The following is a 25,794-nucleotide window of genomic DNA, read 5'->3' on the forward strand; positions in this document are numbered from 1 at the left end:
ACTTGCTTTCTGGGAGATACTTCAACCCTGTTCTCTGGTCATAACAATCTGGTCCTTATCAAAGTTCCTCAGGTCTTTATGCTGATCAGATCCACTGGGTTCAACACAACACATGAACTACATGAACCTCCATCAGTCTGACGTCTAATAGATCCCTCAAACTTATATAGAATAAAATGAATTAATTTTATTTGTAATTCTGTTGATGTGCTTTTCATATAAAGAGCGACGGCGCCACCTGCTGGTAAAGCAACTCGGTCTGTATAAAGTGACAAATGCTTTTGAAACGGCCTTCAAAGAAGCAAAACTTCTCCAAATGACAAAAGATTTAAAGTAGTCTGATAAAAAGCATTAGTATAAATGTCCCCACCCCTTCTATAAAGTCTTTCTACAAGATTGTGGAGTGTATCTGTGGGAATCTGTGCCCATTCTGCCCAAAAGCACTGATGCTGGATGAAAAGCCTGACTGGTGTTTTAGACATGATGTGAAAGCTCTGTGTATCCAGATCATCTCTCCACAGACCACACTTTGTCCTGAAATACTTGGGCCTTCCCTAAACTGTTACCACATTTACATTTTCGGCATTTAGCGGCCGCTTTTATCCAAAACAGTACTGTGACAGTATACTGTCTAAGCAATTGAGGATTAAGGGCCTTACTCAAGGGCCCAACAGTGGCAACCTGGCAGTGATGGGGCTTGAATCAACAACCTTTCGATTACTAGTCCAGTACTTTAACCACTAGGCTACAACTGCCCTCTTACCAAAACATTGGGGGCGGCGCGGTGGCTCGGTGGGAAGCACTGTCGCCTCACAGCAAGAAGGCCCAGGTGGGGCGGTCCGGGTCCTTTCTGTGTGGAGTTTGCATGTTCTCCCCCCGTGTCTGCGTGGGTTTCCTCCAGGTGCTCTGGTTTCCTCCCACAGTCCAAAGACATGCAAGTGAGGTCAATTGGAGACACTAAATTGTCCACGACTGTGTTCGATATAACCTTGAGAAGTGATGAATCTTGTGTAATGAGTAACTACCGTTCCAAAACATTGGAAATTAGAAAAATGATGGATAAATTGATGGATAAAAGATTCCAACCCCACACAGTGTGTTTATAATAAAGGAATGTTTTATTTTATTGAGCTTGTTCAGTAACAGGTACATGATTATAAAATTCTGATCTTGCTGAAACACCAACGAAATAATCGGCATGCAAAAAAAATACAACACGAGACCGAAACAGAAATCAGACATTTATAATAATAATTATAATAATAATAATAATAATAATGTGCTCAGTGCGGCTTAACAGATTCTACATTTATTCTGTTCTACACCTATGAAGCTTTATTTACAGCAATTCCAGGAAAGATCAAAGCATCATGACTGCTGATTCTGTCGAACAGATATTCATCCGTTATGGTTTAATTCCTTATTTTACTTATTTACACTGATTTCTACATAGACATGTGCCAATGTAAACAACCATCAGCACCAAATCACCACAAATCAAGATGATTTTATGTAATGTTTACTTTCAATTATTCGATCACTCATTCCAATCAATAATCTCACTTGACTGGTACAAATATGAGCAGATTTTGATTATGAGACCAAATCTTGTGTCAAAAATAAAATCATTTTATTCTATAAGAATATTAAACATAATAAAAGCCTAAAAATAAAATATTCTACTAATAATACAACCAGTAAACATACTAGTGTAGGAATAATAATGAAAAATAGTTTAGAATCAGTCAGATAATAATAATAATAATAATCTGTTTATTAACTGAATGGACTGAAGCTTCAGATTCTGCATGATTGGCGCCGCCTGCTGGTCTGAGAGCAGAATGACAGCACAAGTCTGATCTACAGACCTGCATCACTGAGGGACAAAAAACAAATTATAAATAATAAAACATACAAAAATAAGCTTTATCTCTTTAAAACGGTATATTTTATATGATACTAAACTGTGACATGCTAAAATTTCAGCATTGCGCTTATTACACTCGATACAGTGATCAAGTTCTGTAGATGTTTACATTATAATGTCCCAATTATTCACAAAGAACGAATCTTGTCTCAGCAAAAGGTTTATTATTACGAATTTTACTAATAAATCAAGCTGATTTAAAAATCTGATTATATAAATTTAAATTTATTATGATCTGAATTGACTGACTTGTATATTAGCGCCGCCTGCTGGGATTAATGTATAACGAACACAGTCTGATCTAAAAACAAAAGAAATTCACAAAAAAGAACAAATAAAACAAAATAATAATATATTATTATTATATATTATATGAGCTTTATTATGCTAACTAAACGAAGCACTGCTCTGCGTTTGCCATGTTATTAATGCGGCAGTACTATTATTACATCTACAGTGTGTTACCTTTTTCACACAGACCTCTAACCTAATCCACCAACACCAGGCGATCATACATATAGGCTGAATAACGATCGTATTAGAAATTTCATTCGAATTCCTGAGCTTCAGAACAAAATCCTTATCTTACTACATGGCTGAACGTCCTCGTATGGCTCAAAAATGGAAAAACCCCCATCGTCACGCCCGCCGAGGGATGAGAGGCTGATGTAAACGTCCTCTGTAGTCACAAGGACGAGAGTGTGTCGAAGAACGGATGGATTTTAAGGCAAGAAAGTGCAAAACAAAAACGAGAAGAAGCGTACGCAGTAGTTAATGGTGAGAAGAGGCTGGGAGGGTGGATGAAGGAACCTGTGAGTCTCACATTTTGGCAATTTAAGCACAGATTTGCTAAATTAGGACCCTTCCAGGACTCCAGCTTGGTCACACCAGGATTCTGGATGCTAAATTTACTATTTCTGGTAAGAAACATATTAGAAAAACCAGTTTAGACTGTTTGTTTGACCCAGAAACATAAATCAGGTGTGTTCCAACCTCCCACCACCTTCAGAACAGAAATATAGGCACGAATGCTGCCCACACACTCGGCACCCTCCTGTCTGCAGTCCAGGGGGTCCGTGAGGTGCTACTAATGCCACATATTACACATTCAATCATTGGCACATGCCTACATACAGCAGATTTACAAAATATTCCACCCTGTCCCGTCTGAGTGCATGTTTACATACATCAGAGTGTGTGTGTGTGTGTGTGTGTGTGTGTCTACATCTCATCTGATCGATGCTGTTGGATGATAACGGCCGAACCCGTCTGCTCTATCCAGCTCTCCTTCTGCGTGTTCGGACCGTCGTACACCACGGGGGGTGCCGCCGGTTCCGATTGAGAGTGTGCCTGAGGGTGGGCGTGCTTGTTGGCACCGCTGGGGAAATCGGACGAGGAGTTGCTGCTGACGGCAGACTCGGAGTCGGACTGGTCGAGCTGCTGGTAGTCGGGCGTCTGATTGAGCAGGATCTGATTATTCTCCACCACCAGGATGTTCTCGTCTTCCACCACCTCGTTGGAGCTGGGTATGACCTCCGATTTAGGCAGCGGGGGGTATGAACGCAGAGCCCGGGACATTCCTGTGAAATAATAAAAACTTTCATCAATGCACTGAAAGAGCAGTGTGGCGGGGTGTAATGTGGGACAGGATAGGGAAGTACAGTAGATAGACTTGTGGACCTGATAACAGCTCAGCTTCCATGTGTGTCCATATGTAAAGAACGAATGAGTCTTTAAGCACTCCACAATTACACCTGGGATCTTTTTAGGAATTGCCGATACACCAGATATCGTTTGTATTTCCCAGAGTCAGAAGAGGGTTGTACTATATGAAATTTCATGTGCATTTGATTTGTACCTGGAGGAGTCTTATACTTCAAAAATGATAAAGTACCAAACATTAGTTAATATCATTGATAGTCCTGATTAGGGCTGGGTATCGCCACTCATTTCCTGGATCGATTCGATTCCGATTCACAAGGTCCCGATTCGATTCGATCTTCGATTCAATTTCGATTCAACACATTTAGGCATACAGTGTATCACAAAAGTGAGTACACCCCTCACATTTCTGCAGATATTGAAGTATATCTTTTCATGGGACAACACTGACAAAATGACACTTAGACACAATGAAAAGTAGTCTGTGTGCAGCTTATATAACAGTGTAAATTTATTCTTCCCTCAAAATAACTCAATATACAGCCATTAATGTCTAAACCACCGGCAACAAAAGTGAGTACACCCCTAAGAGACTACACCCCTAAATGTCCAAATTGAGCACTGCTTGTCATTTTCCCTCCAAAATGTCATGTGATTTGTTAGTGTTACTAGGTCTCAGGTGTGCATAGGCAGCAGGTGTGTTCAATTTAGTAGTACAGCTCTCACACTCTCTCATACTGGTCACTGAAAGTTCCAACATGGCACCTCATGGCAAAGAACTCTCTGAGGATCTTAAAAGACGAATTGTTGCGCTACATGAAGATGGCCAAGGCTACAAGAAGATTGCCAACACCCTGAAACTGAGCTGCAGCACAGTGGCCAAGATCATCCAGCGTTTTAAAAGAGCAGGGTCCACTCAGAACAGACCTCGCGTTGGTCGTCCAAAGAAGCTGAGTGCACGTGCTCAGCGTCACATCCAACTGCTGTCTTTGAAAGATAGGCGCAGGAGTGCTGTCAGCATTGCTGCAGAGATTGAAAAGGTGGGGGGTCAGCCTGTCAGTGCTCAGACCATACGCCGCACACTACATCAAATTGGTCTGCATGGCTGTCACCCCAGAAGGAAGCCTCTTCTGAAGTCTCTACACAAGAAAGCCCGCAAACAGTTTGCTGAAGACATGTCAACAAAGGACATGGATTACTGGAACCATGTCCTATGGTCTGATGAGACCAAGATTAATTTGTTTGGTTCAGATGGTCTCAAGCATGTGTGGCAGCAATCAGGTGAGGAGTACAAAGATAAGTGTGTCATGCCTACAGTCAAGCATGGTGGTGGGAATGCCATGGTCTGGGGCTGCATGAGTGCAGCAGGTGTTGGGGAGTTACATTTCATTGAGGGACACATGAACTCCAATATGTACTGTGAAATACTGAAGCAGAGCATGATCCCCTCCCTCCGGAAACTGGGTCGCAGGGCAGTGTTCCAGCATGATAATGACCCCAAACACACCTCTAAGACGACCACTGCTTTATTGAAGAGGCTGAGGGTAAAGGTGATGGACTGGCCAAGCATGTCTCCAGACCTAAACCCAATAGAACATCTTCGCGCTCCTCCACCTTCCGCTTAAGGATGCCCCAAAGTCTCGAATATCCGCCAGCTCCGTGATGTCGTCATGGAGGAGTGGAAAAGCATTCCAGTGGCAACCTGTGAAGCTCTGGTAAACTCCATGCCCAGGAGAGTTAAGGCAGTTCTGGGAAATAATGGTGGCCACACAAAATATTGACACTTCAGGAACTTTCACTAAGGGGTGTACTCACTTTTGTTGCCGGTGGTTTAGACATTAATGGCTGTATATTGAGTTATTTTGAGGGAAGAATAAATTTACACTGTTATATAAGCTGCACACAGACTACTTTTCATTGTGTCAAAGTTTCATTTTGTCAGTGTTGTCCCATGAAAAGATATACTTAAATATCTGCAGAAATGTGAGGGGTGTACTCACTTTTGTGATACACTGTATTTGAGTTACATTTACAGGTTTTGTTTAAATATGTACAGATGTTCAGAGAACGAATGTGATAATTGTACAAAGAACACTCATTATTAAAAATATTTGTGTATTTTGTTTACATAAATAATTAATCCAAAACAGAAAACAGTAACATTCATTTTTTATTATTATTTTATATGTCTGACACGCTACAACATTGTAAATGTAATGTAAACATACACCGGGCTGTTGAACAGCTTATGCCAAGTTTACACTACACGACACTCTGATTAACACCTGGTCGCTGTAATGTTCACACTACACGACTGATCGGCGATGGGGGGTCTCACACTACACCATCTATCACCAGGGGGAATCACAGGCGAGCTTCTCTGCTCTCCAAAACTACGTTTTGTCACGAAAACACACGTGAGAAGTGATGAAAGGTTTAATGATACCACGTCCAAACATGCACATCAACAAGTAGCCAGAGATGAAAGTTTGTGCGCTGATGAAATAAATGAATCCGAGTGGATTTGGCAACACGAGCAGCATGGCTTGTTCTATAGTGAGTTGGAGGTTAATAAATATTTTGTTTTGTAGAGAACGATCAGGTCAGAAATACTGTAAAACTCAGTGTGCTGATGTATTCTGATAGAAACTATATTACGCCCCTGAACCACCTGTTTACAACCTCGCCCCTGTGTTTCCCCTCGCTGTTTCTCACATCGATCGAGAGCCGGGTTTTGATGGCAGAGCGAACACCGAGTTCCTGCCGAATCCAGCACCGACCCGTCGCCGAGCGAAAATCAGTGCAAAAAGTTGTGTAGTGGTCATAACCTGAGCTTCTGCCATGCTGAACTGATGTGCAGGTCAGATCTGGTTGCACCGTAAAAAGGGGCGTATTTAAAAGACCGATCTCGCGTTTATATGAATCGATATCGGATCGTTCAAATAAAGATCGATTCGAATCGAAAAATCTATTTTATAAACCCACCCCTAGTCCTGGTGTTTGGAAGTCTTGGACATGTGCACAGACCTGCAGTGCGTGGTCTCGGTCTTGGGGGATTCAGTAGAGCAAAAGCAAAACAGGTGGTGAAATGTTGCTCTATCTCAGCAATTATTAAAAGTTTGCATATTTGGAAAAGGCGCTGTTTTCTTTATCCTTAAACCTGGAGAAGTGCTATAACATCTTATTGAGAAATGAACTGTATGCCATGTTGGATGTTTTTTTTATATTTTGTTTCCTGCTGATGTTACATATTGTATATGGAAACAAATAAAGTATAAAAAATGTGCGTGCGTGTGTGCGGTGTGATGATACCTGTAGACGGGGTGTACAGATCGTTCTGACCGGAGCTCCTGAACGGATTCATGGAGGGGAAAACGATCAGACAGAACGACAGCAAGAAGACCTGCAGAGGGAAAACACACACACACACACACACACACACAGCATTAATCTCACACACACTTCTGCAAAAGTATGTACACCCCTGCTGATGAGAACATCGGGTCTCCACACTGACCATCACACAGGTGCTGGTGGTGCTGACCTTCAGCGTGCTCAACTTCACGATGGTCTGCAGTTTCTTCAGCTGCTCCAACAGAGAGCTGAGTGAGAGAACAATCAGATCAGCGTCGATCCAAACGCTCGTTATTGATTTAATTTATTCTGGTACGAGAACCTACATGTTCTGTTTCTGCAGCATCTCCACCTTCTTCTGCAGATCCTGATTGTGAGCGGTGCAAACCGCCACCCTGCACACACACACACACACTTTGTTTACATTCACTCTGGTTTGATTAGTTTACATCCAATAAGCTTATGATCAGCTGTCAGTTTACTTTCGGCCATAATGAGCATTAGGCAGCACAGAGGGGACTCGGGTTCGAGTCAGGCGCGGTTCAGATACAGTTATCTGTGTCCGATTGAGAGAGTTGATGCTTCCTGCTGCACCACTGCCCCCTACTGGCTGGTTGAGTTACCAGTAAAGGTGGTGGAGGAATACAGAGAGTGTAGTGTGTTCCTCAATACATAAATGCATCTACAGGGGGATTTAATACTTTTTTTAAAGGACCTGTGGTCTCTCACCTGCTCTCCAGTCCGTCCACATAAACTTTCTTCTTCTTGCGGCTCTCCTGAGCCGATTGTTTATTCCTGATCTTCCTCCTCACTCTCTTCAGAGTTCGTTCTTCAGCCTGTACACACAGTTACACCGTTACTCATCCATCCAGTCCCAGTTACACCATCCCATGTTCATCCAGTCCCAGTTACACCATCATCACTCAGTCATCCAGTCCCAGTAACATCACTCCTTTATCCAGTCCCAGTTATACCATTTCTCGTCCATCCAATCCCAGTTACACCATCACTCAGTCATCCAGTCCCAGTAACATCACTCCTTTATCCAGTCCCAGTTATACCACTTCTCGTCCATCCAATCCCAGTTATACCATCACTCAGTCATTCGGTCCCAGTCACATCATCACTTGTCCATCCAGTCCCAGTTACGCCATTCCTCCTTTACCTGTTCTTAGTTACACCATCCTTTCTTCATCCCGTCCCAGTTACGCCATTTCTCGTTCATCCAGTCCCAGTTACATCATCACTTGTTCATCCAGTCCCAGTTACACCATCTCTCATTTATTCAGTTCCAGTTACACCGTCAGAACCGTCATTCATGTCGTCACAGTAACCCAATTTCTTGTTCATTCACTTCCAGTTACACCATCCCTCCTCCATGTATCTATTCCCAGTTACACCTTCCCTCTTAAATCCAGTCCCAGTTACACCTTCCCTCTTAAATCCAGTCCCAGTTACACCTTCCCTCTTAAATCCAGTCCCAGTTACACCTTCCCTCTTAAATCCAGTCCCAGTTACACCTTCCCTCTTAAATCCAGTCCGTTACACCTTCCCTCTTAAATCCAGTCCCAGTTACACCTTCCCTCTTAAATCCAGTCCGTTACACCTTCCCTCTTAAATCCAGTCCCAGTTACACCATCCCTCATTCAACCATTCCCAGTTACACCATTCCTCTTTAATACAGTCACAGTTACACCATCCCATGTTCATACAGAACCAGTTACACCATCTCATGTTCATCCAGAACCAGTTACACCTTCCCTCTTTTATTTAGTCTCAGTTTCACCATTTACAACTGTTACTCATTCATCCAGTCGCAGTTACATCATCATTTGTTCATCCAGTCCCAATTACATCATCACTCGCTCATCCAGTCGCAGTTACATCATCATTTGTTCATCCAGTCCCAATTACATCATCACTCGCTCATCCAGTTTCAGTTACACCATCATTTGTTCATCCAGTCCCAGTTTAACCATCTCTCTTTTATTTAGTCCCAGTTACACCATCCTTTCTTCATCCAGTCCCAGTTACACAATTACTTGTCCATCCAGTCCCAGTTACACCATCCCTCATTCATCCAGTCCCAGTTACACCATCCCTCATTCATCCAGTCCCAGTTACACCATCCCTCATTCATCCAGTCCCAGTTACACCATCCCTCATTCATCCAGTCCCAGTTACACCTTCCCTCATTCATCCAGTCCCAGTTACACCTTCCCTCATTCATCCAGTCCCAGTTACATCATCGCTCGTTTATCCAGTCCCAGTTACACCATCCCTCATTCATCCAGTCCCAGTTACACCAGCTCTCATTTATTCAGTCCCAGTTACACCAGCTCTCATTTATTCAGTCCCAGTTACACCATCTCTCATTTATTCAGTCCCAGTTACACCATCCCTCATTCATCCAGTCCCAGTTACACCATCTCTCATTTATTCAGTCCCAGTTACACCATCCCTCATTCATCCAGTCCCAGTTACACCAGCTCTCATTTATTCAGTCCCAGTTACACCATCTCTCATTTATTCAGTTCCAGTTACACCATCTCTCATTTATTCAGTTCCAGTTACACCATCTCTCATTTATTCAGTTCCAGTTATCCAGACACAGAATTAATATAAAATTGAGCGTGCATGTTGACCTGCTACTAAGAAGCATAAAATCGAGAATTTGCTGATTTGGTCTTTAAATCTCAGTTTGTATTATTATTATTTATTATTATTAATATTTATTATTGTTTTATTATTATTTATATTTTGTAGTATGTGTGGAGTAATGACTGTTCTTTATAAGTGTACATAATATTACATCTGATCAACAATCAGCAGCTTGATTACTGATTTAATTCCACGTTAAAATAAACAGATGAACATATTTATTATCTCGTGACTGATGTTTTTATCTGTAATTCCACACCTTCATGACTTCATTCCTCTCTCACACACACAAAGCTGTTCAAGAGAAAACAAACTCTCCCCGCCGTCTCTCCACACAAAGCCATTTACATTCAGCATGCAAACATGCAGTCGTGCAGCATTCACTCATCTACAATACAAAACCCTAAAGGTCAGGAGTGACGTACGGCTCAGTCACGCGCTCCCTCCGAGTCTGTACGTGAACCGACGGGGTGTTTTATCCATTTCACCTTAGTGATGGAGCTCACAAAGCTGCAGATGTTATACATCTGGATGGATTTATGCCATGACTGAGCAGCATTGCTTTGCCAACAGATATAAGGGAATGTTACAGGACCAGGCGCACCCTATGGTGCAAACACTGTTTTTTAAAGATGTTCCTATTTGCCCGGAAAAAGCCAAACCCACTTACGTACTGCTAAATCGAATCAAAAAGGGGTTATAATACATTATTGAAGCTTAATTGCAAAATATGGAAGGCAGACTAATATGGAGCGAGGAAGATCTATCTACACATCTGTTTTGCCTCTGAACATCTGGAGAATTTTCCCACCATAAACCTCAAAACTCATAGAAGAACCTAAAGAGTCGAACGTAAAGCTTTCCTGGAGGTAAACAGTGTTTTCTGATATTTTGTCCAGCAAAAAAGGGTGTGGTCAATTAATAATACTCTCTAGGACCACCAAATTTCACTTAAAATTTGGCCAAAAGTATGAAGACGCATAACAGTAAGCTTGTTGTTGCTGCCCAGGACTTTCCACCCCTCAGGTTGCTGGGATGGCTGCAAGGTTTTGGAGTGTGTCTGTAGGAATTTGTGGCCATTTAGTCAAAAGAGGTTTGTTGAGAAGACCTGGCTTGCAATTCATCCCAAAATTGTGAATAGAAGTTGAGGTCAGAGCTCTTTCTGGGCTATTAGACCATGTCTGTATGGACCTCACAGTTATGCTGTATTAATAAAGGTCCTTCCCTAAAGTGTTGCCACAAAGCAGAAAGCAAATATAATTAATAAACTGATTTTTTTACTCAGGAAGCCGAGTGATTAAATCACGTGCACTTTATTTACTATTACGACGAGCGTCCACATACTTTTGGCCAAATGGAAATGAAGGGAAGTCCAGAATTAATGAAGAGGAGGAGAATGGTGGTACCTTAGTGAGGGGCATGTCGGTGGGGATGGTCACGTTCTCCTTGGCTAACAGTCTCTTCTCCTCTTCGGTCAGTTCGATCGTCTTAAACTGGAACTGAAACGCAAAAACGTCGCACGACTGTAATTAAACGATAACGATGAGGTCATAACGACGCTAATTACAGTACGTTCATTACGAGCGGGATTATTTTACCTGCAGTTCAGATTTGCTGTCGTGTGTCGAGTTCTCCAGAGTGAGCAGCTCATCGGAGAAGTCGTCGTTGTCCATGTCCTCGTCAACGTCGTCTAACAACGACAAAAACAAACGACCAGCTCATCAGCGCGTTTCAATTTACGATAAAATCATCATTTTATTTTCATAATGCATGAATTATTATTTATAAAGGAATTAAAGCGGTGAAGCAGAATCAGAAGAGCCGCAGCTGGTACAGAATAATGCAGAACGTGATGCAAATCCACCCTCAACCACTAGATGGCGCTACAATAAATAAATAACAGAACCGATAAATAAAGCTCACCCAGATCGATAAAGACGTCAGTGTCGGGTTTCTCGGTGCGTACGCTCTGTAAGGAGTAACAGTGGTCCGTCTCCACCACCTGAGCTTCGTTACACTCCTGTACACACTCCATCACGTACTCGGCGACGCCCTCCATCACGCCCTCAGGCTCGCTGTGGGGGCTCAGACTCGGGTCGTCCGAAATACCGCTGTCACTGCCCAGCGGAGAGAAGGACGGAGCGGAGGGGGGCGTGAAACCGTCGTCCTCGTCGCCCAACAGCTGGCTCAGGAAATCCTCCGTGTCGGCACTGTTCCACATCTGTACAAACATAAACATCAGCATGTTAACACTGAGGAACCCGTGTAACACAACATGGAACAGAACGCCTGCAACATAGAAAACCTCATCTCCGTAACACAAACGCGTCAACTCCACAACATAAAAACGCATCATCTACGCAACACAAAAACGCATCATCTGCGCAACACAAAAACGCATCATCTCCGTAACACAAACGAGTCTGTGACAGTATCAACACATCATCTCCACATCACAAAACTCAAAAACGCATAAGCTCCGTAACACAAAAACGCATTATCTACGCAACACAAAAACGTGTCATCAGTGCAACCCAAACGCATCATCTACGCAACACACAAATGCATCATCTACACAACACAAAAACGCATCATCTACACAACACAAAAACGCATCATCTACGCAACACAAAAACGTGTCATCAGTGCAACACAAATGCATTATCTACACAACACAAAAACGCGTCATCAGTGCAACCCAAACGCATCATCTACACAACACAAAAACGCATCATCTACGCAACACACAAATGCATCATCTACAAAACACAAAAACGCATCATCTACACAACACAAAAACGCATCATCTACGCAACACACAAATGCATCATCTACGCAACACAAAAACGCATCATCTACGCAACACAAAAACGCGTCATCAGTGCAACCCAAACGCATCATCTACACAACACAAAAACGCATCATCTACGCAACACACAAATGCATCATCTACAAAACACAAAAACGCATCATCTACACAACACAAAAACGCATCATCTACGCAACACACAAATGCATCATCTACGCAACACACAAATGCATCATCTACAAAACACAAAAACGCATCATCTACACAACACAAAAACGCATCATCTACGCAACACACAAATGCATCATCTACGCAACACAAAAACGCATCATCTACACAACACAAAAACGCGTCATCAGTGCAACCCAAACGCATCATCTCCACAACATAAAACGCATCATCTCCACAACACAAACATGTCCTCTCCACAACTCAAAAACGCATAAGCTCCTCAACACAAAAACGCATCATCTACACAACACAAAAACGTGTCATCGGTGCAACACAAATGCATTATCTCCACAACACAAAAACGCATCAACTACGCAACACACAAACGCATCATATATGCAACACAAAAAAACACATCATCTCCACAACACAAAAACACATCACCTCTGCAACAAAAACGCGTCATCAGTGCAACACAAAAACGCATCATCTCGCAAACTCAGCAACATAAAATGTCACCTCAGCAACACAAAAACGCATCATCTCCGCAACTCCGCATCACACAAACATGTAAATTCCACAACACAAACACATTACCTACACAACATAAACTCGACACAAAGTTGTCATCTCTGCAACACAAACAGTTCAGCTTCACGACACGTTTTTACTCCACAACACAAATTTGTCATCGCTGCAACACAAACGCATTAACTCTGCAACACACACAATCATTTTCGCTACACAAAATCATCAGCTCTGGAACACGTGTCACCTCTGACACACAAACATGTCATTTCTGAAACATGAAAAAAATTTACATTTCACATATAAGACGCAAAATAAATCTCACTTCTGTTCTGCAATCATATCATCTCCGTAACACCTGTCACAAATATGTCACCTCAATAAAGCAAAAATTCACCATCCATAACGCAAATACCTGCCACTGCCATAAAACAAGGACGTCACCTGTCATGCAAAAGTGTCACCTCTGTAACTCACATGCATCAGTGCCACACAAAAATTACAAACCTTTCTATCTGTAACACACAACAATCCCATCCTGCCTGATATTAATCTTTAAATTAATAAATAGAAACGATTTCGAAAATGTACGACAACAAAACTCCAGATTAAAACTCACTTCCTGTTTAGAAAACAGATCATTGATGAGATTCTCTGCCTCGGTGAGTAACAGATCATCAGTCTGTGGATCCTCCTCTGGGAACAACATTCCTAACAGATCTTGATCCTCCATGTCTGGTAGCTCCTCACTCATGGACATCTGAGGAACAGAGAACACAAACACACCTACTGCATTAACAGACAGGAAACACCCACCTCACCAACCATCCTCACCCACCACCAGCAAACAAACCCAGGTCCTGCTCCAAAACTCACACTGAAAGTACAAAACACCAGTCCAAAGTGTCCCCCCCCCCCCCAGTGGAAACGGACCCACCACGACCCTGACCAGGACAAATCGGTTTATTTAAGGGGAAATTTAAGAGGAAATTAGTGAGATTGATTGATTAATATTTGTAATTATTTATATTTATGCTTCTGTTTGGGTGTTTTGTGATCCAGAAATGGTTCGAATCCCAAAACTGGAATGAAATGCAGGTTCCGCACTGGTGTATGTAAACTTTTGAGCTTATCAACATTAGATACAGTGAGCAAATCTACTCTACACACTAATCCTCATTATTATAATAACATATAAGCCTAATAAAGCATTATTAATGATATATATTATTAAATAAATGAGTAATAAATGTAATAATGAGGTTTGATCAGGTTCAGATCAGACTGAGCTTCTGTTCTACACATTTATCTCTGACTTCATGTCTTTAATGTCGATTATTTCTTATTAAATGAACATAATAATCTTACCTTTCTCTCCTCTGGTGTAATCAGATGTAAATATTGAAGCTTAATCAGGATTAAAAGCCTCTTTGTCTCCGGATTTATTTATTTATTTCTCTCGCCTGGTTCCGCTTACCGATGAAATCACCCTCCAACAAGACACAAATTGCGTCATCGCGTAAAGTCCTGTCACGTGTGCACATGTTCGAACAGGATCATGGGAGATGTAGTTCTGAGGCCTAGCGGCCTTACAGAAAAACATTAGCAAACACAACTGAGGAGTCTTAAAAGTTGTTAAAACGACTAATTTCGGCATTGTATTGCTGCATAAATATAGTTTGAAAGTCAAAATGGACGTTTCAGAAGCGTTAACAACACAGCTGTGCAATGTTATATAACAACCATCCAATTAGCATCTGCTAATTCCATATTTTAACTTACATTTTCAGCATTTAGCAGACTCTTTCATCCTGTGACAGTATTTTGTCTAAGCAATTAGGGGTTAATGGCCTTGCTCAAGGGCCCAACAGTGACAACCTGGCAGTGGTGGGGCTTGAACCAGCAACCTTTTGATTATCAGTCCAGTACCTTAACCTCTAGGCTACACCTGCCTATTTACATTTTACACTTTCAGCATTTAGCAGACGCTTTTATCCAAAGTAACTACAGTACTGTGACAGTATTTTGTCTAAGCAATTGAGGGTTAAGGGCCTTTCTCAAGAACCCAACAGTGCTAAATTGGTAGTGATGGGGCTTGAACCAGCGACATTCTGATTATCAGTCCAGTACCTTAACCGCTAGGCTACAACTGCCCTGTTTTTACCCCAAGTACCTTTTTTTACCCACCTGAGGCTGAAGCCCATATGTTTGAGGCTGCCAGGCCAATAATTTAATTCCTGCTGGATATGATGGGAATCTGCGTGTGTGCATTTACAGGGTCCAGAACTCACAATCAGACTTCATTCTAGCTGAGACTGATGTTATTTTGTACGCTTTTTATTTGTTACTGCGTATTTTATTATAATTTATTACTATTTTTTCTTCAGTATCTGTTTATTACATATAATTCTTCCAAATGATCCATTAGGCCCCACAATGAGGATGCAGGTCCCTGTTGAGTCTATGAAGTTTCTTTACATCGTCCATTGTAAAGATTTATGTCGACCGTTTTGATTCTCTGATATAAAACAGACATGATGTTTGACCTGAATGTTAAATATTTGTGATACTGTAAACAAGTGGATGTAAAGAAGACTCCAAACACTTTATCATGGATAAAGTCAGGTCACAGTTTCATTGTGTAGGTTAAAAATGATCCTAGAATTACAATTTATCAATAATTAATAAAACACACGCACAGATTGTTTTTCTGAATTTATTTTATTCTAGTATAAATCACCAGTAATAATAAAAACTAACAAACAGTTGACTCATAAAATAGGATAAGGAAGATTTCGTAGCTAAAGTGCACTTTATAAAACATTTCTCTATAAAAGTGATAAAGATTAATGCTACATCTTCTGTAAAAATCTGATTGATTTTATTCTTACATAAAACTACAAGAATAGAAATGCTCAAAAATATAAATAATAACAAAGTTATAAGAAGTTCAGGGTGAAAAATCCTGACTGTGCAGCTTCAGAGATTACAGCATGTTCTCAGTATAGTTAGTTACTAATAAAAGGCATACAGCTATTTACCCAGAAGGCATTGCTCCATCTCTCAGTTCATTCATTCATATTTATTATTGGTTCCATCCTAGTCAGGGACTAGTAAGGTCCAGAGATGTTCACAAGTCACAAAATACGAGTCCGAGTCGAGTCACGAGTCTTTAGACTAGAGTCCGAGTCGAGTCACGAGTCAATATAATAAACACAAAACATATAATGTAAATGTAGCGTAGAAATAAACAAATAATCTGTAAATTCAGATAAAAAACAACAACAGATTAGCGAGTGTATTTACCAGTTTTACTTCGTGCCTTTACTTTCCTAGGTACCAGTTAAAATCTTAAACTGACGTTTTGTTTTCATAGCAAATTACGGCACAGCGGCCAAAATCCCAAACACAGCAGAAAATCCATAATACTGTTTACCTTAGCTTCTGTTCTTCCAGATGCTATTATTATTATTAGAGAGCAAAAAATGACACGATCAAAATGATGTCGGATCATATATATATATATATTTATAATTGTCACATGTAACTAATGTTGCTGACTTTTGTTGTCCACAAGTGATTTTTTGCGAGTCACGAGTCAAGTCCGAGTCATTTGAAATGAGTCCGAGTCGAGTCTGAAGTCGCTGTGTGTGCAACTTACGTGCAACTCCATCTCTGGTCCACCTTCATTCACTCACATACTCACTCACTCAAGAGGCACAAAGAAGAGTCCCACAAAGACACGGGGAGAATATACTAAACTCCTCACAGACAGTGAGCAAAGGCAAGGAACAAACCCGGGTACCATGTTGCTGTCTGGCACCCATTAACTGCACCACTGTGCCACCCCTGCTGCAATATTCAAAACATCATCTTGAATAAAAACATTGAATAAATAGTAACTTTGAATATTTAAAATATAAATTAAACGTATAATTAAATAAATAATGATAAATAGAATCTGAATCAGAGTCTGACTGTGAAATTGTAGACAAAATTAGATAAAAAAATTTGCTCTGGGGTTTTAAGGGTCACAAAATGACACAGAGTTTGGAGGTGTGTCGGAGGCTCCTGTAGGCCTTCAGTCGTTCCTTCTTAGCCACGCTAGCTTCGTTAACGTTGTGCGTGACTAGCGGCATGCTCTCTACGGCACGGCGTCTGTGAGCGCGGTGCAGCAGGATGCGATAGACCCCGGTGACGGAGCTCCTGCAGTCTTTACCCTGGTTGTTTCGGATGTGTTCGGTGGTGATGCCCAGTGTCTGCAGGGCGTTCCTCACCTCCACCTCCTCCTCCTCCAGCTCACCCGGCTCAGACTCGGCCAGGTACAGCGGGTCCAGCCTGAACGGCTCCGTCGCTTTAGGGAAGTCGATGTTTATCAGCCAGTCGCTGTTCATGATCTGCTCCAGGCTGCAGCGGTCGGACGGGTGCGGCTGCAGGACGGAGCGGATCAGACACTGGCAGGGTTCGGGCACCCACTCGGGCATCGAGTACGCCCCGTCCAGGATGCAGCGCTTCAGTTTAGCTACGGTGTCGGCTCGGAACGGCATGGTAGCCGTGACCATGAAGAAGAGCAGCACGCCCAGTGCCCAGATATCCACGTACATGCCGACGTAGCGCTCGTCACGGAACAGTTCGGGCGCCGCGTACGGAGGAGAACCGCACAGCGTAGTGAGAGTCTCATCCCGTCGGCTCACCGTACTGAAACCGAAATCACCAACCTGAAGAACAGGAAACAGACAAAAAATAGCTAAATAATACATATCTAGTGTCAAATAAAGCTACGAGCTAATGCAGCTAACAATGGACAGTGTAGATGTTCCTGCAGTGGTCAGTAATCACTCACCTTCACACAGGTGCTGCAGGAGAAGAAAACGTTCTCAGCCTTCAGGTCGCGGTGGATGATGTTATTATCATGCTGCCAGACAGAGAAAGTCACATTTCATTAGTCAAGTGCACAGAAGTATCGATTCCCAGCATCCCAGCATTTAAACTAGCAAAAAACATCATTAATTCATTCATTTATTCATTTATTCATTCATTGGTACATAAACGTAAAATGTGTCTCTTTCTTTGTGTCTGGATTACCTTTCAGTTTCGGCTCACTTCTCAGAAACACATAAGTGTGAGTGAGTGAGTGAGTGAGTGAGCGAGTGAGTGAGTGAGTTAGTGGAGGGGGGAAATGAGTGGGTGAATATAGGAGTGACTGGGTAAGTGGGTAAGTAAATGAGTGAGTGATTAAGTGAATAACTAAGTCAATGAAGAAGTGGTGAAAGGATGAGAGAGTGAGTGAGTAAGAGTGAATAATTGAGTTAGAGAGGGAGAAATGAGTGAGTGAGTAAAGTAGTGAGTGAATAAGTGAGTAAGAGAGTGAGTGAATAAATGAATGGGTGAGTGAATGAATTAGTGAGTGAATGAATGGGTGAATGAGTAAGTGAGTGTATGAGTAAAGTTGTGAGTGAATGAATGAGTAAGTGAGTGAGTGAATGAATGAATGAATGAGTGAATGAATGAGTGAATGAATGAATGAATGAATGAGTGAATGAGTGAGTGAGTGAGTGAGTGAATGAATGAGTGAATGAATGAATGAATGAGTGAATGAATGAGTGAGTGAATGAATGAATGAGTGAATGAATGAGTGAGTGAGTGAGTGAGTAAATGAATGGGTGAGAGAATGAGTGAGAGAATGTGTGTGAGTAAATGTGTAAGTGAATGAATGAGTAAAGAATTGAATGATCGAATGAGCAAATCTGTGTAAGTGAATGAGTGAATGAGTAAATGTGTGATTTAATAAATGCATGAGTGAGTGAATGTGTAAGTGAATAAGTGAGTGAGTGAGTGAATGAGTGAATGAGTGAGTGAGTGAGTGAATGAGTGAGTAAGTGAATGAGTGAATGAATGAATAATCTCTCACCATGTGTCTGACGGCCGAGCCGATCTGAGAGAAGACGACTTTGGCGTCGATGTCGGACAGTTTCCCCTCCATGGTGATTTTGGTGTAGAGCTCGCCCCCCTCGGCGTACTCCATCACCAGGTGCAGGCGGGTCAGCGTCTCCACCACCTCGTACAGGCGGATGATGTTGGGATGGTGAAGCTTCTCCATGCTGGAGATCTCACGAGATAAAAGCCTCTGGGTCTTCTGGTCCAGCTTGGTCTTGTCCAGGATCTTAATGGCCACTTTATCTGTGAGGAGACGTTACAAACGTAACATGAAATCGATACTGGGCATTTAAACTCTCTTTATTAGTCCTGCCATCCATAAATGAAGAGCTAGAGGAAAACGAGTTGGGACTTATCACAGTCGAGCAAGCTTTACACACTTTATTTTAGCATGTGTTACAACAGTGTGGCTTTGGAGTACAAGAGTGCACGTGCTAGACTGACCTGCCTGCAGTCCATACCTGTCTCCAGATGTAAACGTGTTGAGCTTTTTGAAGCTCACTACACGAGAACGGAGATCCTGGACTGTTGAGCAGCTAAAGTGTTTAATTAAGCAATAATAAAAAAAACAGGGTGAACACGCCCTGTCCCAACTTTTTTTGGAACCTGTTGCAACAATCCGATTTAGAATGAACACATAAAACACTACAGTTTTGTTCTTGTGTGTTTTTTATAGACAAATTTTAGAATTGGGGGGTTCTGGTGCTGTTTGGTGCTCACTGATTGGTTAAAAAAGCTTTCCTGGCGACTGTGACCCACTGAAGGCGCCGTTACCACCCTCGTTTCGAAGACACCCACGTAACGTCTCGTTTCAGTACCTTTGGTAAGAGCATTAACGCCCAGCTTGACGTGAGAGAAGTTCCCACAGCCGATCTCTCCCCGGATCTTGTAGAATCCGATCCTGCGCCCGATGGTGATCTCGCGCACCACCCTGTCGTCCTGGCACATTTCCAGGTTGAGCTGCTCGAGGGGGGTGAGCCTGCGCACCGGTGCGCCCTCATCGTCCGTGAACACGTCCGGACTGTCCTGTGGGGCGGCGTGAGGGCGACGCTGAGGGCACGGTACCAACGCCGTGCTCGTGCTGGCCGGGTACACGGCCGTCATCACGGCGGAGGAGCTGCAGGTACGCACGGAGAGAATCAGGTACATATTAGTACACGTGTAATGAGCTATAGCGCGAGTTGCAGGGTGTAACTGGACTCACAGTTAGTAAAGCGTGTCCATTTATTTAATGAAGTGTTTCGATCGTTCAGTCAGAGAAACAGAAGTTGCAGAAGTCATGAGCGGGTGTTTCCACGGTAGTAAAACAGACCACATGTCGTTTCTCACCTTCACATCTCGTCCTGTTCTGTGCAGCACAAATCACGTCTCTGATCATCAAGTGAGAAACCTGTGCACCGTCGTGCGTTCTTCATCCGTCCATCCGTTCATCCGTCCGTCTCCCGCGGCTCTGTTCTCCTGACCGTCCGGTCCGACCTGTAGGGATTAAGTTCAGCGCAGAAGCTGGTGCCGCTAATCCCACTTCTCTTTAAATCCTCTCTTAAATGCAGAAGCCGGATTTTATTCCTGGTGTAGAGGAGAAGAGAGAGATGAGAGAGGTATAATGAGAAAGAAACATCTGGGAAAAAGTAACAGTGCCTCCTGCTGGCTGGTTGAGTTATCAGTAGGAGTGGTGGAGGAGTACAGAGAGTGTAGTGTGTCCTCCATACACGTTGAAGCTCCTGATGGGTAAAAAAAAACAGGGATTAAAAAACAAGGGACCCTGACCAGAATGGAACAGTGGGATGTTAACAGGGGTGCACAAACTTTTGTAGTTAATAATAAAATAATAAAAACAGACCCATTCTTTCAGGAGCTTTAACATGTATGGAGGAACACACTACACTCCCTGTACTCCTCCACCACTCCTACTGATACCTCAACCAGCCAGCAGGAGGCGCTGTTACATCAGCAACAAGGTTTTCCCAGATGTTTTTCTCATTTTATTATTAACTACAGAAGTTTTTGCACCCCTGGTTACATCTCACTGTTCCATTCTGGTCAGGGCACCTTGTTTTTTAATCCCTGCCCTCCTTCAACCCATTCTTTTAGGAGCTTTAACATGTATGGAGGAACACACTACGCTCTCTGTACTCCTCCACCACTCCTACTGATACCACAACCTTCAAATTTCTTATTTTTAATTTTGCTCACTGTTTCGTTGGTGGTGAATTTGGTCGCCCCTCACCTCCCCCACAATGACTAACTGTCCTCTACGTCCTTTAAGGAGGGTGCTAGATTTACCCCGTCCTTACGTACCTCCCGTAATAAGGTCCCTCTTTAAAGTCACATGACCCTATAGTGTCTGATTGAGCCCTGATGAACGAGTGAAACGTCAAGGGTCCTTCAACTACTCAGCTCTAATAACTGTGTGTGTGTGTGTGTGTGTGTGTGTAGTGTAATTATGGTGTGTCTAAGGTTCACACACACACTATACACACACTCATATGTACGCAACAAGGCCAAAAGTATGTGGACACTCAAAGTGTTTCACTAGAATTTGGAACCTGACTGCAGGGATTTAGGTCCATTCAGCCACAAGAGAAACTCTTGTATAATTAGCTGTATAAGCAGCTATAATTTAAAAAAGATTTCAGAGTGTGTCTGTGAGAACTAGAGGCCATTCAGACAATTCAGAACATTTATTACGTCAGGCGCCGATGTAGGGCATTCCGATTCATCCCAGGTGTTTAGTAGGGTTGGGGTCAGGGCTCTGTGCAGGCCACTGGAGTTCCACCATATCACACTCATCAAAACAAAGCAGGTCTTTAAGAACCTGAAGAAATGAGAAGGGGTGTCCACATATTTTTGGCCATGTGGTGAGTGTCGCCCTGGTCGTATCAGCAGCCAAACATGTGAGGATGAAAGTGATGAATGAATGAATCCAGTTTGATTTCCATTCGGTCTCTTTGTGCCCCTCACCTGCTTACACATCACACGACCCCAAATCAAAGTGAGACCCTCTGAATATTCAACACGGGACCATCAAACACCCCTCAGTGTGTGTGTGTGTGTGTGTGTGTGTGTGTGTGTGTGTGTGTGCAGGGTGTTGACCGTGCACTCTATTCGCGTAAATAGTGATGAGGCTCCTGAGATTATCCGCTCATGGGTACAACACACACACACACAGGTGAACACTGCTGACGTGCAGATGGGTTTAATGAGGCGCTCTGGAGGTGAGAAGGTAATCAGGCTCTCTAGATACCAGGTTAGTCATGTAGCAACCTGTGTAGGGAGTGTAACCCATGTAAAGAGTTTGGTATGTTCTCCAGGTTTTCCTTCAGGTATCCTGGTTTCCTTCCAACTCCCAAAACATTCAGCAGATGGACTGGCTGCTTTTAATTTTACCTAAGTGTGAGTGAGTGAGTGAATGGTTTAATTAGTTAATGCATTCAGTGTTTCTGGGTGGCACTGGACCCACCGCAATCCTGACCAGTATGAAACAGTTAGCGCACATCTGCGTTTATTTTGAGTTCGTACTCAAATATAAAAATAATTATAATAATAATTATAAAACAAGAGGGACGTGCATTTTATTCATTCATTTATCTATTCATTGATTCATTTTTATTAACCTCTCCATTCTGGTCAGGGTCACAGTGGGTCCGGTACCTGGACTGCATACTGAACAGAATGTCAATCCATCAATGTCAACACAGCAGCCTGTCCTCATTCTTTATGATTGGAAGATGCAAGGGAAGCCAGGTACCCAGAGGAAAGCCACACAGAAATGGGGAGAACATGCCAAATTCCCTAAGGCAGGGATCGAACCCATATTGCCAGTGGCATGACAGTGTCCCACCAAACGAAGTCTGTTGCTCATCATAAAGTCAAAGAAAATTCATAAGCAGGAGCTTCTTTGTACAAGCCTGTGCTGATGTGAAGCTTGCTTGACTGTGGACAGTGACACCCACATTGTAACTCATCAGTCTAGTTATAGATTACATTTGACCATCCTGACTTCTGAGTTCTATCACCTGACCCTGACAAAGAGACCACTCTTCCATGTACTTTTAAATTAGTCAAGCTAGCCCTATTTAAGTGGGCACAGAGAAGTTGTGAGGAATTAGGAACTGATGCAGGTCCAACCCCAGGACCGTAGGGGTTAAACCCATCTTTTAAAGCAGTCAAGCTAGCCCTATTTAAGTGGGCACAGAGAAGTTGTAAGGAATTAGGAAGTGATGCAGGTCCAACCCCAGGACCGCAGGGGTTAAACCCACCGTTTGATGTTTGGACTCATAAGTAAATCAGGCCGATGCAGATTTCCTCTCCATTGTGCGTTCCTCATTCATCCTGCAGCCTTCAAAGCTGCTTTAATCTCCTCGGGACCTTCTGTTGTCCGACCAAAAAGTCATCAAAGCACCAGAATAAATGTTCTCCCCACATCTGAGGGCAGGACATCAACACCGGACGCTGCTACGTCCAGATCTTCTTGCTTCATTACCATCAGAGACTGATTTCATGGGTACTACAGCGTTTACTCTACCTGCCAAACCCTTGAAGAAGGTGGATCTGCTGCTCTAACATTCCCCAGACTGTGAGTGAGTGATTGAGTAAAGTGAGTGTGTAATGCTCTTCATGTATGTCACACAGTGAGTGAGGAGTTTGGCATGTTCTCCCCATGTTTACATAAATTTCCTCTGTTCAGAAACAAGTTGAACGTTAACTGGCTGCATTAAATGACCCCTATGTGTAAAGGTGTGAGCGGGTAATGCCCCGTGTGTGTCCACTCTGTGTGTCTGTGATGAGTTTAATATGTTCTCCCTGCAGGTTTCCTTTCAGAAATATGCAGAAGGTGGATTGTCTGCTTCAAATGACCCATAGGTGTGAGTGAATATGTGATCTGGTGCCCTGGATTGTTTTATATGTGTTATGCACCAAGTGTTCCAGGGTGTAACTGGACTCACAGTTGGTAAAGCGTTCCAGTGTTCATGCATTCAGTGTTTCTGGGTAGTACTGGACTCACCGCAACCCTGACCAGTATGAAACAGTTAGTTCAAATTTGTGTTTTTTATAAAACACGGATGACATGCAGGACAGAAAAAGCAAATTTGTCTTTTTTTCATTCATCGATTCATTTTTATTAACCTCTTCCGCCTGGTCAGGGTCACAGTGGGTGCGGTACCACTCGAAAACACTAGACGCGAGGCTGGACTGCATCCTGAACAGAATGTCAATCCATTAAACACAGCAGTCAGTCCTCTTTCCTTATGTTTGGAAGATTGGAGGGAGCCCAAGTACTTAAAGGAAGCCCACGTAGAAATGGGGAGAACATGCCAAACATCTTGCCAACAGGTGTGTGTGTGTGTGTGTGATGCCCTGTAATAAATGGTAATTGACAGTGCCTACTGTGCCCTCCTGAGTTTGTCTGACAGGGTTGAAACTTCACTTTCTTTCAGGGTTTGACCGTCAGCCAACGTTATTTCAGTACTTTAGTCAACAAGGTGTTTCTGCCCTCAGAACTGCCGCTCACTGGATGTTTTTTCTCTACCATTCGTACCAGTGTAAACTTAAAACAGCCCAACTGGCACCAACATCTCTATTCTGATGTTTAATGTGAAGATGAGCTGAAGATCCTGATCCGACTGGCTGACTGGATGATTACATGAATGAGCAGGTGAACCAGGGTTCCTAATAAAGTGGCCGAATGGTTGAATGATTATATACATTATAAATATTAATAATAATGTACAAAATGAAAATTTTTGATTATATAAAGTAAGTAATAATCTGTAGACCTGAATCTAATGTAGATTTATGATAGTACAATAGATTCTCTGTCTAAATCGGTTCGATTAATGTGATGAATAATCGTGATGATCGTTTGATTTATTACTAAAGCACTAAAAACCAACCAGATCAACCAGAAATTTAGAAGTGCTCCACATATGAAGGTTAAATTATGACTTTAATGATAATAAATTTTATATCTTATGTAAAAATTAGTCTATGTGATGAATATCTTACCGTTTTGGTGTAAAGCATCAGCAGCACGGAGCTCAGCATCCTCCATCATCAGCATCATCATCACATCTACTGCTGCTCAAAACAACGCGCACACACCTCTGACTGACAGCACTCTCATCCAATCAGAGCGCAGCATGAGGCGGGACCCGCTTCAATTTTGACCAATCAATGAGTCCCGCTTCAGGCTTCAGTTTAAACCAGAGCCGTAGATAGAGAGAGTTGCGACACTCCTTGATCTCGCCGCTACGCGGTCACGTGGTTCATGTAACCCTCAATAGTTCCAAACAAACCCGGCGCTGTCATGTTCTCATATGGGACAGGCAGCAGTAAATGAAATATTAAACGGCAAATAATAAACATTTGTACAATTTCTGGGTATTTTCAACTGCGTTTACATTTACTGCATCTGCTTTAATGTCAATTTGGTATATAAAGTGGAAGATTGATGTTTATAATGACTTGTTAATAGGTCGTTCTTGTTAACACACAGTACATTATAATAGCATACATTACATAATGCGATATCATTAAGTAGTAGAGACAATATACAGTATAGACATTAAAGTTTTTTATGTTTTGTTTTTTGCATAAACTAATCTCCCTTCACTTTCCTGAGGATTCATAATAATAATCATTTTGGCTAAACACTAAGTCATGTGCTGGATTCATAAGGTTTACCTGCACTGAATGAACAGATTGATAAACACATTACCGTACCAAAAACATTATAGTGCAGGTA

At 42.4% G+C, this 25,794-nt stretch overlaps 2 protein-coding genes across 3 annotated transcripts; both read right to left on the reverse strand.

The window, feature by feature from the left end:
- Positions 1-1,099: 1,099 nt before the first annotated feature.
- Positions 1,100-14,592, reverse strand: creb3l3l (cAMP responsive element binding protein 3-like 3 like). 2 transcript variants are annotated; one of them, XM_062999527.1, is made up of 10 exons: positions 14,481-14,592; positions 13,732-13,872; positions 11,528-11,825; positions 11,203-11,294; positions 11,011-11,103; positions 7,673-7,779; positions 7,270-7,338; positions 7,134-7,191; positions 6,902-6,992; positions 1,100-3,507 (listed from the first exon to the last, which is right to left on the reverse strand). In XM_062999527.1, the coding sequence occupies exons 2-10, from the start codon at positions 13,870-13,872 to the stop codon at positions 3,149-3,151; spliced, it is 1,308 nt and encodes a 435-aa protein (XP_062855597.1). In that variant the 5' UTR covers positions 14,481-14,592; the 3' UTR covers positions 1,100-3,148. The 2 variants fall into 2 exon arrangements, with proteins under 2 accessions (XP_062855597.1, XP_062855596.1); XM_062999526.1 differs by having other exon boundaries at positions 7,107-7,191.
- Positions 14,593-17,143: 2,551 nt separating this feature from the next.
- nim1ka (NIM1 serine/threonine protein kinase a) lies at positions 17,144-20,159 on the reverse strand. The gene is made up of 4 exons (XM_062999531.1): positions 19,868-20,159; positions 19,024-19,292; positions 17,956-18,027; positions 17,144-17,830 (listed from the first exon to the last, which is right to left on the reverse strand). The coding sequence occupies exons 1-4, from the start codon at positions 20,151-20,153 to the stop codon at positions 17,144-17,146; spliced, it is 1,314 nt and encodes a 437-aa protein (XP_062855601.1). The 5' UTR covers positions 20,154-20,159.
- Between the last annotated feature and the right edge of the window lie 5,635 nt (positions 20,160-25,794).

Source organism: Trichomycterus rosablanca, chromosome 7, assembly GCF_030014385.1.
Source record: "Trichomycterus rosablanca isolate fTriRos1 chromosome 7, fTriRos1.hap1, whole genome shotgun sequence".
NCBI classification, from domain to species: domain Eukaryota; kingdom Metazoa; phylum Chordata; class Actinopteri; order Siluriformes; family Trichomycteridae; genus Trichomycterus; species Trichomycterus rosablanca.

Coding starts and splice junctions, on each gene's coding strand:
- creb3l3l (XM_062999526.1), bottom strand. CDS start 13,872: ATGTCCATGAGTGAGGAGCTACCAGACATGGAGGATCAAGATCTGTTA. Junction 11,104..11,202: donor ACAGCAAATCTGAACTGCAG/GTAAAATAATCC, acceptor TTTGCGTTTCAG/TTCCAGTTTAAGACGATCGA. Junction 7,339..7,672: donor GTGGACGGACTGGAGAGCAG/GTGAGAGACCAC, acceptor GTGTGTGTGCAG/GGTGGCGGTTTGCACCGCTC.
- nim1ka (XM_062999531.1), bottom strand. CDS start 20,153: ATGACGGCCGTGTACCCGGCCAGCACGAGCACGGCGTTGGTACCGTGC. Junction 18,028..19,023: donor GCTCGGCCGTCAGACACATG/GTGAGAGATTAT, acceptor TCTGTCTGGCAG/CATGATAATAACATCATCCA. Junction 17,831..17,955: donor CCTGCAGCACCTGTGTGAAG/GTGAGTGATTAC, acceptor CCTGTTCTTCAG/GTTGGTGATTTCGGTTTCAG.